General features: G+C 40.5%; 1 protein-coding gene across 1 annotated transcript in view; it reads right to left on the bottom strand.

The window, feature by feature from the left end:
• The window catches only part of ARL15 (ARF like GTPase 15), a 184,437-nt gene extending 167,121 nt beyond the window's left edge, over positions 1-17,316 (bottom strand). Inside the window, exon 1 of the mRNA XM_081930009.1 lies at positions 17,004-17,316. Within this exon, the coding sequence (XP_081786135.1) occupies positions 17,004-17,051 (48 nt within the window). The 5' untranslated portion in view covers positions 17,052-17,316. The remainder of the gene's footprint in view (positions 1-17,003) is intronic.
• Positions 17,317-17,975: the final 659 nt, after the last annotated feature.

Raw genomic sequence — 17,975 nt, 5'->3', positions numbered from 1 at the left:
TACAATTCTAAGTATTTATATATATTATTGTTTCTTGGGATGAACTCCAAAATGCTCTTAGAAGGGAGTAAGCCCCAGTGAACGCACTGGGACTTAACCTTTGAAAAATAAGGACATGGTTACACTGTAAGAGTGCATTAGAAACATTAAGTTGAAAAAGAATACTTATTTTAAGTTCAAGAGCTTTTATCTACTTACAATTAACATATTCCTTAAATTATGACCTCTTCCCCCCAAGTGATATTGAAAAAATATACCCTTAGTTAGGGGGAAATCTTAGGTGGGCAACCCTGAGTCAGTTGAGAGAAGTTGGAGCAGTACCACTTTTGGAAGGTGGTTGCAACCACTGATGTTTAAAACCCAGAAATTTTTGTATTCTAAAACAAGCTATTCTTTAAATGAATATATTACAAATGTAGAAGTCTGGTTTTATTTTGTTTTTAAGTACTAGATGGGGCAAATCAATATTGTTGGTGGGATGGTTTATGTGTATGGACTGAGCCCAGCCAACCTATAGCCTGCAAACCTTGAAAATCTTGGTTTTCATGATTGCAGTTCACATGATTTATTGCTTAATCAAATGGCCGCTACAATAAGTAAAATAAGATTTAATACATTGCTGATATGACTCAGCAATCATATCATGCATTTCAGTGTATCTGTAGAATCAAACCAGTCTCCCAGACAGTTTGTTTATAAAGGCACCTCTCAGTTTTTGTGAAGCTATGGTTAACTGAGCTAATGTAAGTAATAATGTTAACACAAATTTTCAAAAAGGACTTCTTTTTATAAGATTGTGACATTTGATAGCCCAGGTAACTGACGGGGCAAAAATCTTCTCCAGGGTAATTTAACAAATAATGGTTAACAGAAAATATTTTCCATTTCTTTATAAGAATGTAAAAATTCCTTTGGTTCACCAGGCCTTTTAAGTTCAAACTATCTATGTACTGAGAGCAAAGGAGCTGGAGTAAAGCCTCTATGCAATTAACACACTGTTATCTCCTGATTATCTCCTGAACACAGCTTTATAAATTGCATGGTTCTTTAATGTAAGGATAGCAAGGATACAATCTAGCAAGCATGTTTGTTTCGTTTGGTTTTTTATTTTATTCTCTCCCCCCCCCCCCCCAATGTAGTAGAAATACCTGGCAAAATCTCAGAAGCCAGGAAGAAGGCTCTGGAAGACTGGAAAAGGACAAGAGGAGGATTTCAGGTTCTTCATCAGCCTAATGACCATAAGAAGCAAAATAAATTATCTTTGTATTTCTAGTCTTGCATTTAGTGAAAACCTATCCACCTCCAAATTATTGGAACCCTGGCTTCCCCTGCAGTGCTTGAGACCCAGGTAGCCTCAGTGGATCTACAGATTCTTCTCTTCACCTCCTAGGGCTAAAAGAACTCACCAGTTTCCCTGCTGATACCAATGGACTGATGGGTTATAACAATTTATAAATAGAACGTTAAAACAGTTAAACTGAATTACAGTCAAGAAAGTAATATGGATCTTAATATATATATCTCAGCTGCCAAAGGCCAGGGTAAAGCATACGATGAAAACTATATAACAAAGGTGCCAAGTGCACCTCTGTGCGGAGAAAATTCTACAACTTAGGGGCTGCCATAGAGAACCTCCTCTCCCAGGCTGCCCCCAGATTTCTGAGGGTGGTGGAATTACTAAGAGAGCCTCCACTTCCAATTCTAACACATGCGAAATTCTGCATTGAAGGAAACAATATTTCAGATATTTGGGTCCTATTTTATTTAGGATTATAACATGATCCTCCGTGCACCAGTACCAGTTTAGTCATGCTGGCCACATGACCTGGAAAGCTGTCTGTGGATAAACGCCGGCTCCCTCAGCTGGAAAAGCAAGATGAGTGCCGCACCCCATAGTAACCTTTGATAGGACTTAACCATCCAGAGGTCCTTTAGCTTTTTATCTATAACACTAATTGGGCCCAGAAGCAAAGAGCAACTGGTATATCGTTTTTTAAAAAACAGGGATTATGCAAGTTTTAAATGGAAACTCAATAACCTGACTGCTGAATTGCAAGTTTTAAATGGAAACTCAATAACCTGACTGCTGAATTGCAAGTTTTAAATGGAAACTCAATAACCTGACTGCTGAATTTTGGACCAGTTGAAGTTTCCAAGTCATCTTCAAGGGCAGCCCCATGTAAAGCATGTTATAATACCCCAGCTGAAAGTTACAAGATAAATTACAGTGACCAGGAAACCTCTATCCAAAAGAGGGTGTAGCTGGCAAACCAGATGGAGCTGGAAAGAGGCACTCCACATCATCAAGGTCACTTGAACCTCCAGTGGCAATGTTATACATCCATTCAATAAACAGATTCAAGCTTTGTACTTGAAGAAAACATCCAGAGAAATCAACTTCTTGCTCATGATGCAACAGCATAAATAACTTGAATTCACTGCAACCGTATAGTTTTTAAAGAAATAAGAATAAATTGGGGGGGCATATACCACAATACAGTATACTGATGTACCCTGAATCATAACAAAAAAGAAAGTGTAGAATAATGCCATATAAATGCCAACTAATGAAAACGACAACCTTCAAAGCAGCTCAAGCACAAGTCCTATAAATAGGGGTCAATTGTCAGCTTGTCAAAAGATGCAGCATGCCTCTGGATTTGAGTCACACCCAGTGAAGCAATAAGCTCTGCCGGAGCTAAAAATAATACACTATCTCAACTGATAAACTAGTCTGTAAGTGAGTGTACAACTGGAAAGGGTACACTACTCTGTTCAAGACTGTTCTGTTCCAGTTGAACAAAACAAAGCAGCGGCTTTATCAACATTGTTTCAGCAATGGAAGGAGTAGTTATACGGCATTGGGTGGAAACGCCAATACGTTATCAGGAGCATTTTGCTGATGAAGATTTGGATGCGTGCAAACTAAACCACTCTCTGTATGCCTTGCCAGGCCCAGCCTCAGCCACTCAGACAAAGAATATACATACAGTCAAGAGTACTGCTGAAAAAGAGCAGAACCATACAGATGAAGAAAAGCCTAAATTTCAAGTCTTACTAGATGTTGTGCAGTTCCGTCCTGAAGATGTTATCATTCAAACCTTTGAAGGCTGGCTCCTGATCAAAGCTCAGCATGGACCCAGGATGGATGAACATGGCTTTATAGCCAGAAGCTTTACTAGACAATACAAATTGCCAGACAGAGTTGAAACAAAAGATCTGAATGCTCTTTTCTGTCATGATGGCATTTTGGTTATTGAAACTAAGACCCTGAGCAAGAAATGAATTATAGACTTTTTGTTACTGGTGAGACAATATTGTTCCTACTATAGCTTAAGCAATTATGTACTGTGGTGCTCTGCATGCAGAACTGCATTTACAATGAAGATAAAGACAAGCCTTTGCATATTTTACCCAGTTTGATTGTTTGATGTGAAAGACAGTATTTGCTCCCAACAGCTGCTGATGTACGGACATTCATAACAAGGCTATCTGACAGAACAGCATGAAGGCTTGAAAAGATGTACAAGATGAATGCAAAAGAATGTGTAAAGGGAAGGTTTTACTAAAGAAGAGCAGAAACAGGAAGCTGCATTTGGAATCTGAAGGCACTTGTATTCAAGAGGCAAAAGATTTAAGCCTAGAGCATACTTTTTATTGAAATAGGATTTTCATGCTGGAAACTGCTGCATTATTAGCACTGTGGCCATGATCCAAAGAAGTAATTTGTGTATAAGTAAACCAACCAGACAGGTGGACCTCTCTTTAAAGTTTGCCCTATAGCAACTATAACAACTCCTACTCCTGAAGAGGTAAATCAATTTCTAAACCGAACATTAACTTCTCAGTCCCAGATATATTAATATACTGTATTGAACAATTGATCTTCAAAGTGTTTTTTTTCTCCAGCAAAGATTTGTTATATATGCTCTTCTAAATACTTCAACATTCTGCTTTTGGGAGAACAGCAGCTGTGTAAGTAAGTCTGTTCCTTTCAAGTGTAGTTAAAATAAGTATGACTGCTGAGCTATGAATAGTAAAGGAATTCAAAGGAGAAAGAGCCAAGCTAAATACAGGCTCTCGTTATGGGCACCTGTCATTTGGAAACATTAAAAGATAAAATATTGTTGCAATTTATCTAGATGCTTTTTAATTTCATTACATTACCTGGACTAAGACTGTTGATGCAAAAGAATGCCAAATCAGCTCTTGCCATCAGCTACATGCACTGTTGGAGGACTTAATTGGGGGGATGGGAAGGAGAAAGGACTGCCTAAACCAGCCCCAAGACTACATCCCCATATCTATGAGGTGATCAGTATTGTCACTGATTTGGAAGCATGCTTGGAATGAACCACAGTTGCAAACTGATTGCTGCCTTGAAATTCTATTCTGTCTCCACCTCAGCAGCCTTTTACACTCCCAGCAGGATGATGCATATATAAACACCTCTTTCTTTGTGTATCATTAGCTGGATCAGGTTAATTTTAAGTTTAAGATCTGCAAATTGCTCAGAATTTATGAAGGCAAACATGTATCTGCAACCATACAAAATGGGGAAAGCAACTGAGTAACTTAAGAGTAACAACAAGAAACAGTAGAGAATACTATAGTGCTTCCAAGCAGGGGCTTAATCTGCAAACAGGTTGTGGAGAGATCACAAATGGGCTGTTGGGAGCAAACTTTAAAAAAACCTTTTTGATCTTCTCCAGAAAGGAAAAATCTGAATTAAATCAAGGTGGGCATTTTTGATCCCTCTTTGTTTCTCTTTATGTATTTCCATAAGTCATTACATTGTGGGGGGACCAATATTAAATGATAATCTCAAAACATTTTATGAAATATCTGCAACTGGATTTCCAAGGGTTGATATATTACAGCAGGAATGTCCAACCAGCAGATCACGATCTACCAGTAGATCCCCGGCTGATCATGGTAGATCATGGGATCCTTATCGTGTACAAATAGTTACCGGGGGGGAGCTAAAAAAACCCTGTGCAATCCACGTCAAAATGCAAGTAGATAAATAGGCACCCTCCCTTCAGATGTGAAGGAAATAAGCAGCTATCCTATCTTTAAAAGACATCTGAAGATAGCCCTGTTCAGGGAAGTTTTTAATATTTAATGATGTACTGTTTTTAACATTTGATTGGGAGCCGCCCAGAGTGGCTGGGGAAACTCAGGCATATGGGCGGGGTATAAATAATTAATTATTATTATTACTATTACCGCTCCGGCGGGAAGCTAAACGGCATTTTCATGCGCTGCTCTGGTTCGCCAGAAGCGGCCTAGTCATGCTGGCCACATGACCCGGAAGTTGGACGCTGGCTCCCTCGGCCAATAAAGCGAGATGAGCGCCGCAACCCCAGAGTCGTCCACGACTGGACCTAATGGTCAGGGGTCCCTTTACCTTTTTTAATCCTCTCCTGAAAAAAGCTCAACAACTCTGGGCAATCCACCCACCCCACGCACACTCCTCCTCCCTCCAATGACAATGGGTAGATCACTGCCAGTTTTTTTTAAATACTGGGAGTAGATCACAGTCTCTTGAGAGTTGGATGTCCCTGTACATAAGTGTACATGTGACACTTTCTAATCTGATGAGACACAGTTATGAGAGGTCTGTAAAAAGCACCACTATTGCTCATAAGCAGCACTGTGACATTTTATGAGTTCCATATCACTGCATGACATACATAGTTTAAGGCACAGTCTGACACAGTGATAGTCTTTTGAAAGTATGTGTTTGCTTTCTTCAAGTGCCTGGGCTGATGGATGCCATTGTATAAATTGCAAAGCAGATGTCATCAAGCCATATTAAACTTCCTAAGCAGCTTATATTTATAAGCAATCACAAAAACTGTTCCTGACAGTATATTGTTTCTGCATGTTATACTAAGCAATTTGAAAATATTTTCTTTTAAAGTTCTTAAGGCCAATGAACAATAATGCTCCCCATTCCAAAAGTATCGTCCTTCAAACCTTATGAACAGCAAGATTAGATAGTCAAAACCACCCAGTGAACAAAATGTTTACAAGGCACTTCTATTTTTAGTTCAGCATGAAGTAGATCACATGAGGTTTCCCTTCAAATTAAAAGACATACATTGTGTACCTAACCTTATTAAAGTTTCACATTTTATTCACAACTGTTGAGAGCCTTGCCTCCTATCATCTGTTACCCCCCAAGGGAAGGCCTTTTTTGGCTTGGAGAAAGTGGGGGCAGAGTGGCAAAGAGAACCTGACACCAAAATCTCAGACACATTGGTAGAATAAAAACCTAAAGGTGGATAACTTAGAAAAAGATGTTTTTCATTTTGTTTCTCCATCTTCCACTAACTTAAGTAGACATCTATTCATAGAAATCAAACAAAATTATTTGCACACAAGACTTAAGTATTTCAATCAATGAGTTTAGCACTTTGAACTGAAAGATACTTCACAACAGATTTTTTTAGTAAATCAAGCCTTTTCACAGTTCTGATTCTTAGAACTGAAGTTAGTGTTATCTGCAAAATTCACGTATTAATCTGATTAGCATGGAAAAGGAAGTGACTTTAAATGTATTTCATAAGTCATTTTGGCTTGTAGTTCTTAGATAATGAAAGTAAATCAGCTGACATATTTCACAGCTATACAATCATTATTTTAAAAAAGAAGCTTTAAACAGTACCTTGTTCACATTTAAGAAAGTTCAGCTGCTCTCAGTTCCCCAGAGAAATTGATTGATGCAACTTAAATCTTAGAATGTGGTAAGAAGAATTTGCTTAATAGCAACAGTACAAATGAAGCAATTTAGAAACAGCGGTAGCAAAAAATTTAATACGTACAATGTGTTACCTCCCTTATAGTACCATTCCTTTCTGACATGTACTACTATGTTCTCCCACTGTATTTTATCAGGAAGAAATATTAAAGGAATACTAGTGGGAATAACTGATGTACCAACAGAGGTTTGTTTATAACAAAACTATAGATTAGTGGTGGACTTTCCCCCCACACAAACACACAAAATTACTGTTAGCTTTAATGTAATCACATATAACACTTCATTGTGTGCAGAAATGCACTTAATAACATATTGTTGTGAGTTGGGGGGCAGATTCCCCTAGAAGTCCTGGGTACCAGATTCCTCCCCCCTTAATTTCTAGACTAAGTAAATGTATAAGATTACTAAATACTTGAAGTCTTCACCCAGATGTAAGACAACTTAGCAGTGTAAAAATTCAGATTGAATCAGTTTCCTGGCCTGGAATTGCCTGGGGAGAAAAACCATCATGTAGTACAAGGAAGGTAATGGGGAATTGACACAAACAGTTACCCTGTGCTGGGCAGCAGAGGAGTGTGAGCCCCTCCTCCCATGAGGGGATGATGAGCAGAGACAAAGGGCATGTTTAGGTTTTCAGTGTTTGATTATGTAACCTGGGAGGGAGAGTTCCATGTGGGCAGTGGGTGGTGGTGTAGGCTGTAAGAAAACTGGCCTTTAAAAAAAGAGTTTTGGAAAGGGGGGCAGACAGAACTCCATGTGGGGCTGGCTGGGAAAAGGCTGTACACACAGACTGGGGAGTATGGCAGTCTTCTGCTCTGGGCCCAAGCTTGCTGAAGCTATGAGGGCAAAAACAAGATAGATGTACTCCGTCCTTCAACTCAGGTGTAAATACGTGTAAATGAACCATATTTCTTCACCAGTCTGACCCATCTCTGCTTCTTGGCCTTCTTCCTTCCTTGCCTCAGTTTCTGCCTCTGATTCTGGACTGATTCTGCCACAGACTCTCCCAGGTCTATAAGCGCTGTTACCTCTTCACTTTCTGACACCTCCTCTACCCAGTCTCCTCTACTGCTTCTCCCTATGATCACTCATCATTGTTTCACCACCATTGTCCTGGGAGAGACACGGTGGCTTGGGCATGCGCAGGCTCCACACAGCCCAAATGGTCCGCCCGCTGCCTTCCTCCCCCCCCCCAGCTGTAGGGCGGCTGAGTGGGAGGAGGCAGGCAGACTCTGGAGGCCCCGTGGTGCACCCTGCCCCTATGGGTAGCTCATGCTGCCCCAGGCACCCAAACGGCTTCCTCCACCACTGCCAAGCTCTGAGCCTTCTTTGCTTCTTGGTTCCCCAGCTGGTTTCTCCCATCATTCCTCTGCATCGAACCAGTCCATGACAAAGTTCCTTTTCACTTAGATTTCTAAACTAGAAAGTTAACTGTATTACTACTTTCAGTGCTTTTTTATTTTTAAGAAAAATAGATGCTGGAACTCACCATGAACGTCTCTCTTGTTCTCTTATAATGGCAATGGCACCCACCTGAGAGGTGCCAGAACTGAGTTCCAGCTGAAAATAAGCCCTGACTACTTTCATATTCAGTCAAATAAATTACCCTCTTTCTTACATCACATTAGAATCTGTATTTCATCTGGATAACCGGACAACTCACCTTTTCTGTCTTAGAAGAACTGTACGATGAGAAATGCTGATGTACTCCCACTTTTTTAAACCCTTCTCATCTCAAAACCACACATGGTATCAACTCTCAACAGAAATTACTTTTCCAAGTTCAAAATATCTGCAGAACCGGTAACTCTGGTTTCCAGGGAAATGTTCTGTTGTTACTCTTTCAAAATTCTAAAGCATATGGTTAGAGCAAAGCAAATCACCTTTCATAAAATACAGTGAAAACTATACTTTGAGTTATTATTTATAATGAACTCAGGAATGATCTCTGTGTGTGTCAGCACTAAGTCTGCAAAATAGTACTTTGCTTTTCACTGGTAAACTGCCTTTTCATATTACAGTACTCAAGGTGGCTTATAATCCATAGAAATGAAGTAAAAATGTATTTTATTGAATAGTTTCATAACTTCATTTCTGACACCTCAAAGATGAGTCTGGCTCACAAGGGTTTTCAGGGCCAAATAGCACCTGATGCAAACTGCATCTTTCCCTCCTCCCATTGCTTTGGGGCAATGCTTTTCAAAGGGACCACAACAAGGAGGAAAGTGTTGAGCCTCTCCCTGTAATCCTGAGCCCGACTGCCCCTACCCTGCCCAGCAGCTGCTATTTGCATTTTTTAAAAGGTTCAAGAAACTTAGAGATGCATTTCCATTGGCATCAATGGGAGCTTCCTTGTCCCTCAACCTCTATTTGACCACCGAAGATACTATATTGCCCATGAAGAAACCCTGTATGTAAGTAGTAATATTAGGATAGGTAGCATTGAAATGTTTGTTTACTTTCATACACCCAGTGCCAGCCCACCCATGAGGTGGGGTGAAGCAGCTGCCTTGGGCAGCAGAAACCCCCAAGGCAGCACCCTTGTGGGTCCCCAGCTAGGGGTGCCCACAGCTGCTGGCAGCAGCACTGATTTCAGGCAAGATCTCATGAGATCTCACCAGAATCTGCCAGCATCATCACCACTTCATGCCACCACTGCACAACCTAGGTAAGGAATGCTTCAGCAGTGGGGGAGCAGGGCCTCATGTGGCAAAATGGGAACATGCCGTCCCTGCATACATCCATTCCCTTTTGCCTTCTTAACCCTTTTAATAAAATCTCTTAAAATTGGCTGTTGGAGTTGTTTGCAACAATCTCAAAGCGATACTTCCTCACATGCCTTGACTATTAGACTTCATGTTACATGTGTGTATCAGTGGGATGTCACCATGGAAAGCAAGGTGCCCTGCTTCTGCAGGGACAGACAGGAGTGGGCTGGATGATCCCTCATCCCCATAATTAAAATCAGTCACTCACAGCCTTGAGAATTGTCCTTGCCTCAATAATAGAGGAAGGAGGACTGATGACAGTAAATGTGTTTTGAGAGATTGGTGCTACTCCTCTTCCCTGGCATCCAAGTTGGTGTTCATCACTACATCTTGTAAGAGGGAATTTCATAGTTTAAATATGTGCTGTGTGAAGAAATGCTTGCTTTTGTCTGAATCTTCCAACATTCAAATTTATTAGATGTCCCCTGTTCTAGTATTATTAGAGGGAGAAAAGTCTATTGATCTACTTTCTCCACACCATCAGTAATTTTATAAACCTCTATCAAGTTCCATTTTAGTCACCATTTTTCTAAGCTCAAGACCTCCAAATATTGTAACCTTTTCTTATGGGGAAGTTGTTCCCATCACATGATCATTTTGGCTGACCTTTTCAAGACTTGCAATATCCTTTATGAGGTGTGGTGGCTAGACATGTGAAGGCTCAGGAAAAGAAATTGAAAAATTGGGGGAAATTTCCCAGTTTTTCTGTTCTTTTTTTCTGCTCCTTCACATCTCCAGTTGCAACCAGAATTGAATACAGTATTCAAAGTATGGTTGCACCACAGATCTGTATAATGGCATTATAATTCTGGCAACTTTATTTTCAATCCATTTCTTGATTATCCCTAACATAGAATTTACCGTTTTTATAGCTGCTACACACTGCATTGACATTTTCCTCTGGCTATCCACTACAACTGCAAGATCAAGTGCCAGCAGAAGCAAAAAGAAATAGCAGTAGTGCGGAGGAGCATGCGAGGTTTTGAGTTCCCTGCCTCTATATCCAATACATGCAGTATCACCAGGATAGAGCCATTTCTTTACACAAAGAATAAATTTCACAAGAACTGAAAGTTAAAAGTTACAAGGATAACTATAGCTATTTCTCAAAATCAAGACTTTTATGTTCAGCTGAACCCCAAAATCCAAGTTCTATTCAAATGTATATAAGATAAAAATTTACTGGTGATCAAATATATTTCAGCATTCATTTGCACTGATTGCTGAAAGACCACGTATTAGGGCACAGTACTGTACAGTGGTACCTCGGGTTGCATACGCTTCAGGTTACATACGCTTCAGGTTACAGACTCTGTTAACCCAGAAATAGTGCTTCAGGTTAAGCACTTTGCTTCAGGATGAGAACAGAAATCGTGTTCTGGCGGCGCAGCAGCAGCATGAGGCCCCATTAGCTAAAGTGGTGCTTCAAGTTAAGAACAGTTTCAGGTTAAGTACAGACCTCCGGAACAAATTAAGTACTTAACCTGAGGTACCACTGTATATATTTTCTCTGCTTTTAGCCTAGTAGTTTGATTTTCTAAAACGTTTGGTGCCCCCTAGTGGCATTACGTACATTAGTTTCTAAAGTTCTGTATGAAATACTGATACAATTAGAGCTAAATAAAATAATTTAAAATAAAGAAAGCCTATTCATAATGTACTGAAAGTACACTTTGTTTCTCCTGGAACTTTAAATCATGCTCTTTTTAAGTAGCACTACTTCCTTTGAATTCATCTAGTCCAGGGATGAGCTGTTTTACACTTGTTTGATGCCAAATCGCACAGAGAACACAGCAAGGATGGGGGTGAGCAGCAAGACTAAGCACCCAAACCACAGATAGCTCAGAGTAAGCAATTCATTCCAACAAGGGTTGGAAGTAGCCTGAGGCCTTTGTATCCAGACTACTTCCTCCAGACTCCACCACCCCATAGACAACTCCAGAGCCTTAAGGGCCAATTCTCTTGCATGAAAACAGGCACTCTCCCTGTATCAGAGCCTTTCTCCTGGTGCACTCCCTAAACTGCTGGACTGGTGATATATGGTGGGAGACGTCTGGCTTTGCAGGGGAAGGTGCCTGTGCAGGGCGGGCTCTAGCCCTATGGGTCCCAGTGATCTGGGAGGTTTTTGGGGGGCTGCTTTCCAACAGCCTCAGATGCAATGGTCTCATTATCTTCAGCAGTCAGCTCTGGCTCTGACCTTGATATGGTTCCCCATCTGGTGCCCCTGCAGCCCGCAATTGTATGTCCAGATCACTAATAAGAGTCAGGCAGGAACTCCAGCTCCGTAAAAATGGACACTGGTGAGTAATTAAGGCAGTTGCGCAAGAGTCACGGTTTCCCCGACTGATCTAGTCCAACACACACACATACAACCCATCTATCACAGTAGCCTATCACAGAATATTAACCAGCAACAACATATTACCCTATCACAAAACTGAAATATTTTTGATGAAATATTTGATTCTATTAATTCAGAGGTATAGCAGATTGGTAGTAGCTATCCTGTGACTTGGGAGCCACACACAACTTTTGGGTTGTTCATTTCTCTTGCAGTTCCAAGCAGGTAAATAAAGTGATGTTTCAAGCCAACAATTTATCCTTGTTTTTCCTACACTCCCAGCAACATGCTAGATGTGAAGTGGAGAAAACATGGGGAAAGGTAACAGTAGTAGCAGAGACTGTAGCACACAAGTGTAGCTAGTGGCTACAAACCAAGCGCCATCTTGTAAGAGAAAGAATGAATCATACTGTCTTGGCTCAGGAGCGTTATTATTACTGTATTTTTGCTGTCAAGGAGGGGAAGAGATGTTTATTGGATTTTCTGCTTCAGATTCCCAAATAACTAGCCTGGCTTGGATGCTCTGTTCCTTGATTTGGTGGGAAGCGGGGGTGGGGTACCATTTGCTACCTTGCTTCAGGCAGTAAAATGTATTTAGCCAGTCCTGCGGAAGAGGATCTTTAACTCTTTGCCCCTGCCATGGTCCTGTGTAGCAACAGCGGGAGTTTTCCTCTCATTATAAACAGGTTTCTTTTGGTGGGAGGGGAGCTCCAATTTTTTATTAAGGAACAAACAATGAGTTAAAATTCCCCTTCCTTATAGTCCCCTGCTGGTTTATCACCAGCTGCTGCCCCCAAGTTATTTATTATCTATGCAAGAACTAAAAATGTGAATAACATAAAGTTTAGTTCCACCCTGAGCAATGAACATACAATCCGAATTTACCCTGAGTCTGGCTACCAAAACTAAATGTCTATTTCATCTGCTCACAAAGGCCTTGACACCTCGTTGGGAACATCCATTAAAAACATTTCTTTTGTGTTCTGTATAAAAGAAATAGGTTTAAATATCTCACTGCTAATCGCAAATTGAATCAATATTTTATGGTATCATCTTGTTAACAGTCCTGCTATTTTGGAAGCTCAGGGGTGAATGGCAGAACACTACCACCCAGACAGAAGAGGGAGTTATCAGCAGACTTGCTGGAACCCATGATTTGCAGAAATGCACAAAACTTTAGGGGAGAGGGAAAACAAAAAAACATCCCAGTCTGGAATGAGCATGTTCAATGGAATGGTGGGTGGGGGGCAGAAAAACAACCGGGAAGGGAAATGGAGTGGAACAGCCTAGAAAAAAGCATGGTTAACTGAACAGAAGTACTCCACAGTGCAACTTTTTGTTGCAGGTCCCACTTGTACATTTTTTGTTGTTGTTGCACTGACCTTTGCCTTCCCTCACCTATTGCACCTACCTTTTATCACCTCTTACTCATTACATGGTGTTTTAAAATGAACTCTGCAGAGGATGGACAATGTCCTTTGCTCCGCAAATCACCTAGCAATATGTTAAGTATTTATCAGAACTACATTCCACTGATTTCAATGCCATAGTTCGAAGTATGAAGGCTTAGAGCTGCAGCTTAAAGATTTTTATTTCAAAAAGAAGGAATATATTGTGTTGATTTTAACACTTTGAACTTTATGTGTGGTGTGGTGTACTGTACTGTACTGTACTGTACTGGAGACCTTCCATAGAAACATTTTGTATGTATTCCATAATTTTAAAGCTCTCCCTGCACCAAATATCTTGCTGAGACTCACACAACTTTCAGAGCACTGCTGAACACAGAACAAAATTCCCAAAATTAACAAGCGTTCCCCTGTTCAGCCTGCTACTTGCTTATATGTTTCCAGGCAGCCCATTAATTATTTTTCCCCTGGAACAAAAAACTCATGAGAGTGCTCTGACAACAACAGCAAATACCCATGATAAGGTCATATAAAACACATGACCAATCAAGTTTATATCACTGGTGTTACTGAGGTTTTCCAATATAAAATGTATATAAAATAAATAAAATAGGTTGCTTTTTAACATATCAGTGAAGCCTATTTATATCATGGACAGAGTGCAAACTCAAAGCCCATTTTCAGTATCCTTCCAACCCAATCCTTCCAATCCACAAAGTTATTTCTGCAGCTTAACCCTCTAACATTTTTCTAAGGTGGTCAATATTTACTGTATTTTTTGCTCTATAAGACTCACTTTTTCCCTCCTAAAAAGTATGGGGAAATGTGTGTGCGTCTTATGGAGCGAATGCAGGCTGCGCAGCTATCCCAGAAGCCAGAACAAGAGGGATCGCTGCTTTTGCTGTGCAGCGATCCCTCTTGCTGTTCTGGCTTCTGGGATTCAGAATATTTTTTTTCTTGTTTTCCTCCTCCAAAAACTAGGTGCGTCTTGTGGTCTGGTGCGTCTTATAGAGCGGAAAATACGGTACATTGGTGGGGGAAAAACCAGAGTATAACTATGTATCTACACGCAGCCAGTTCTATTGCATACAGAGTTCTATTCTGAAACTGTTATGTTGTACCGTTACACAGTACAACACAATATTAATGAAGTAGGGTGGCATACAACGTCCCCTCCATTTCATCCTCACAACAATCTTCTGCGGTGGATTAGGATGAGAGGTGGTAGCTAGCTCACGTAACTCAACATGATTTGTGGCTGATATGGGATTTGAACCTAGTCTAAACCCATCACTAACCTCTTCACTGCACTGACTCTATAAGTGTGTACATCCAGACTAAATCAGGAGAGTTACCGCCACATTGGCACCCTTGGAACCGTACAAGTGCACAAAATCAGAAAGCACTCTCCCACCGCAGAGTCTTAGACTTGATAGTAAAACCAAGCGGTTGCTTCTGCCTTACTGCCAGTAACCAACCTCAAATACAGACATATTCTCCTGTGCTCCACAACCAATTAAAATTTCTATAATTTCTACTACTGTTTTTCGTTATGTATACATTCTGTCCCCTTTTTTATCCTGGTTATGCATACATTCTGATCCCCACCTTTTAGTCAAGGACTGAAGTTGGACATACCGCATTGCCATATGGAAACAGTGACCAATGTTATACTTACTACAAAAATGGAAGAGTATATGAGACCAGAGTTTTGAGGATGAACAAAATAAAAATTCCAAAATACAATACAAATTAAATGTCTTATACTAATTACAGTGTCAAAATTATTTTTGCATAACAAAAATAAATTGTAAACAAATACAAAAATCTCTATATAAGAAATATGTAACTGTGTGGTATAAGATAATCAACAGATAAAGTACAGCGAGACTAACTGGAAGTCATTTTTAAATTCTTGTTTTACAAGTTTTACACTCGTTCACAGCATTGGGAGTACAAAGGATGTTAGTTATAAGAATTGTGTTGTTTCATATATTGCGACTGTCTGTTTGTCAATTTATAGTTTGTTTATTTGATTGTATGTTGGTTTGTTTGCTTTCCTGGCATAAATGTATCTATTTTAAAACAATAAAGATATACACATTTCAACATTCAAAAAAACAAAGAACAAATATATTCATACCTCGGGTTACAGATGCTTCAGGTTGCGTTTCTTCAGGTTGCAGACTGCCGAAACCCAGAAGTACCTGAACAGGTTACTTCTGGGTTTTGGCGATCGCACATGCACAGAAGTGCCGAGTCGCAACCCGCGTGTGTGAAGACGCACCGCTGCGGGTTGCAGATGCTGCGGGTTGCGAACGTGAATCCCGCACAGATCACGTTCGCAACCCGAGCGTCCATTGTACAAAAATCTTAACCTGCGGGCTTTATTCAGACAACGTATCTATAAAATGAAATTAAAGAATGCAATCCAGTAGATTTACTAAAATAGAATGAATCAAGACATCCTTTAGAACACCTGAACACCACAAGCCACTAGAGAACTGAAACTGAACTTTTTCTAGTTCCTTTTTCTTTTATTTTGTAATTAGAGGTAACAGTACAGTCCAGAGTGTAGTTTGAAAGCAGCTGGCACTTATAAGATGTCCTGACCTCCTGTGGAGGAAGAACAGAGTGATACAAACCAAATAAATACATATAGGTGGCATATTGTATGCCACCAAGGTCAGTGTCATGATGGCATGCTCCCAACTATGCTTCAGATTTAATGGTACAGCACTAAACTAGAGATGCAGAAAGTTCTCATATTCAAACCCCACATCCCTAGTTTAAAAACATTAAAGTTCTGTATGTATTGCTTTTCTCATCATTGTAATGTTGCAGTGTAATGTTGCAGTAAAAAAGTATCTCTTGATAGCAGCATTCCATGCAACTAATAATGGCGCATGAATCCTAATCCTTGCTGAGTCAGACAAGCCCAATAATCAGCTACTGAAACTGTCAGTTAAAGGCAACATAGTGTTATACAATGCAAAACACCAGCAATTCACATTCCCAACCCTTGAAAATTCAAGGACTGAAGTGGGGAACAATGTACTGCCATATGGAAATTTTAATGAACCCGAACATCATATAATACAGTATAATGCAGTATAATACAGACCCCACAATTTTCCTATAAAGCAATTCCCCCACCCCTGGAAAAAATGTGCCGTGCAATGATAACTGAAGAAAAATAATGAAACATATATAAATAGCCTTCCAACTTAGAAGTGTCCTAACTTCTGTGATGAGAGTAAATAATTAATAGCTTTTGCTATTAAAACTACAGGCAGCGACAATTTTGCATGAGTTTCGTTACTGACACCCCCACCCCCCACATTTTTTCATTTTTTTCACATTCCATTCAATTTACTCATACAATCATAATCATCTACTCCCCCCCCCCTTTCTATGGCTCTATATCTTTACCCATTACAACTGCATATTCTGGTTATGCCATATGTTTTATTCTCCTTCCTCTTCATTATATCTTTATATACTTTAAACCACTGAATTTACTCCAGCCCTGCTGACATTTTAATCTCTTTAACATGATTCTTCAGCTATTCTGCAAACATTTTCTACCCATCCAGCCCTCTTGCTGGTCTAAAAAAACCCACACATTGGCGGTCAAACATCAATTGTATGTGCACAAAATGGTTGCTGCCTGTACTTTGGAAGAGCCTCAGTAAGTAACAGAAAAGAATTCCTACCTGGAAGTGGGAGTTCATGTTTTGCCTGGAGAGTGGGGGAAAGTGCATGAGAAATCCTGGTTATGTCCTATGTTGGCCTATGGGAAGCACATGCTTGCAAGACAACGAAGGAAATCCCTCCTATTCAGTCATTTGTAGGATGCAGAAAGGAGGCTCAGTGTGGCTTTATGCTTGCCCATGTACAAGCCTAGATGTGGAAAAATAAGTTTTTTTCCATTATTACGGTTTATGTGGTTGGAATTTTCCCCAGATCCCACTCCTAGTCTTGATGGTCTGAATTTCTATCTTCTTTGTCACAATTTCAGATTTTTTTGTATTCAATTTATATCATAACTGGTGATTTAGCTTTAGGCAGGGTCTAGGGGACGCAGGTGGCACTGTGGGTTAAAGCCTCAGCGCCTAGGACTTGCCGATCGAAAGGTCAGCGGTTCGAATCCCTGCGGCGGGGTGCGCTCCTGCTGCTCGGTCCCAGCGCCTGCCAACCTAGCAGTTCGAAAGCACCTCCAGGTGCAAGTAGATAAATAGGGACCGCTTACCAGCGGGAAGGTAAACGGCGTTTCCGTGTGCGGCTCTGGCTCGCCAGATGCAGCTTTGTCACGCTGGCCATGTGACCCGGAAGTGTCTCCGGACAGCGCTGGCCCCTGGCCTCTTAAGTGAGATGGGCGCACAACCCCAGAGTCTGTCAAGACTGGCCCGTATGGGCAGGGGTACCTTTACCTTTACCTTTACCTAGACAGAACAAGCAGTCAGGATACACAACCCCCTGAGTACTTGAAGGTTAGGCAGCCTCAGAGCCTTTAGACTACAAAAACGTTCTGCAGCTACCACTATACACATATATTGTAAACAATTAAGAACTGCATACAATGGTACCTCGGGTTAAGTACTTAATTTGTTCCGGAGGTCCATTCTTAACCTGAAACTGTTCTTAACCTGAAGCATCACTTTCGCTAATGGGGACTCCTGCTGCCA

This window comes from Podarcis melisellensis (assembly GCF_964234715.1).
Source record: "Podarcis melisellensis genome assembly, chromosome: 11".
Lineage (NCBI taxonomy): Eukaryota > Metazoa > Chordata > Lepidosauria > Squamata > Lacertidae > Podarcis > Podarcis melisellensis.
This window is presented reverse-complemented; position numbering and strand designations above follow the sequence as displayed.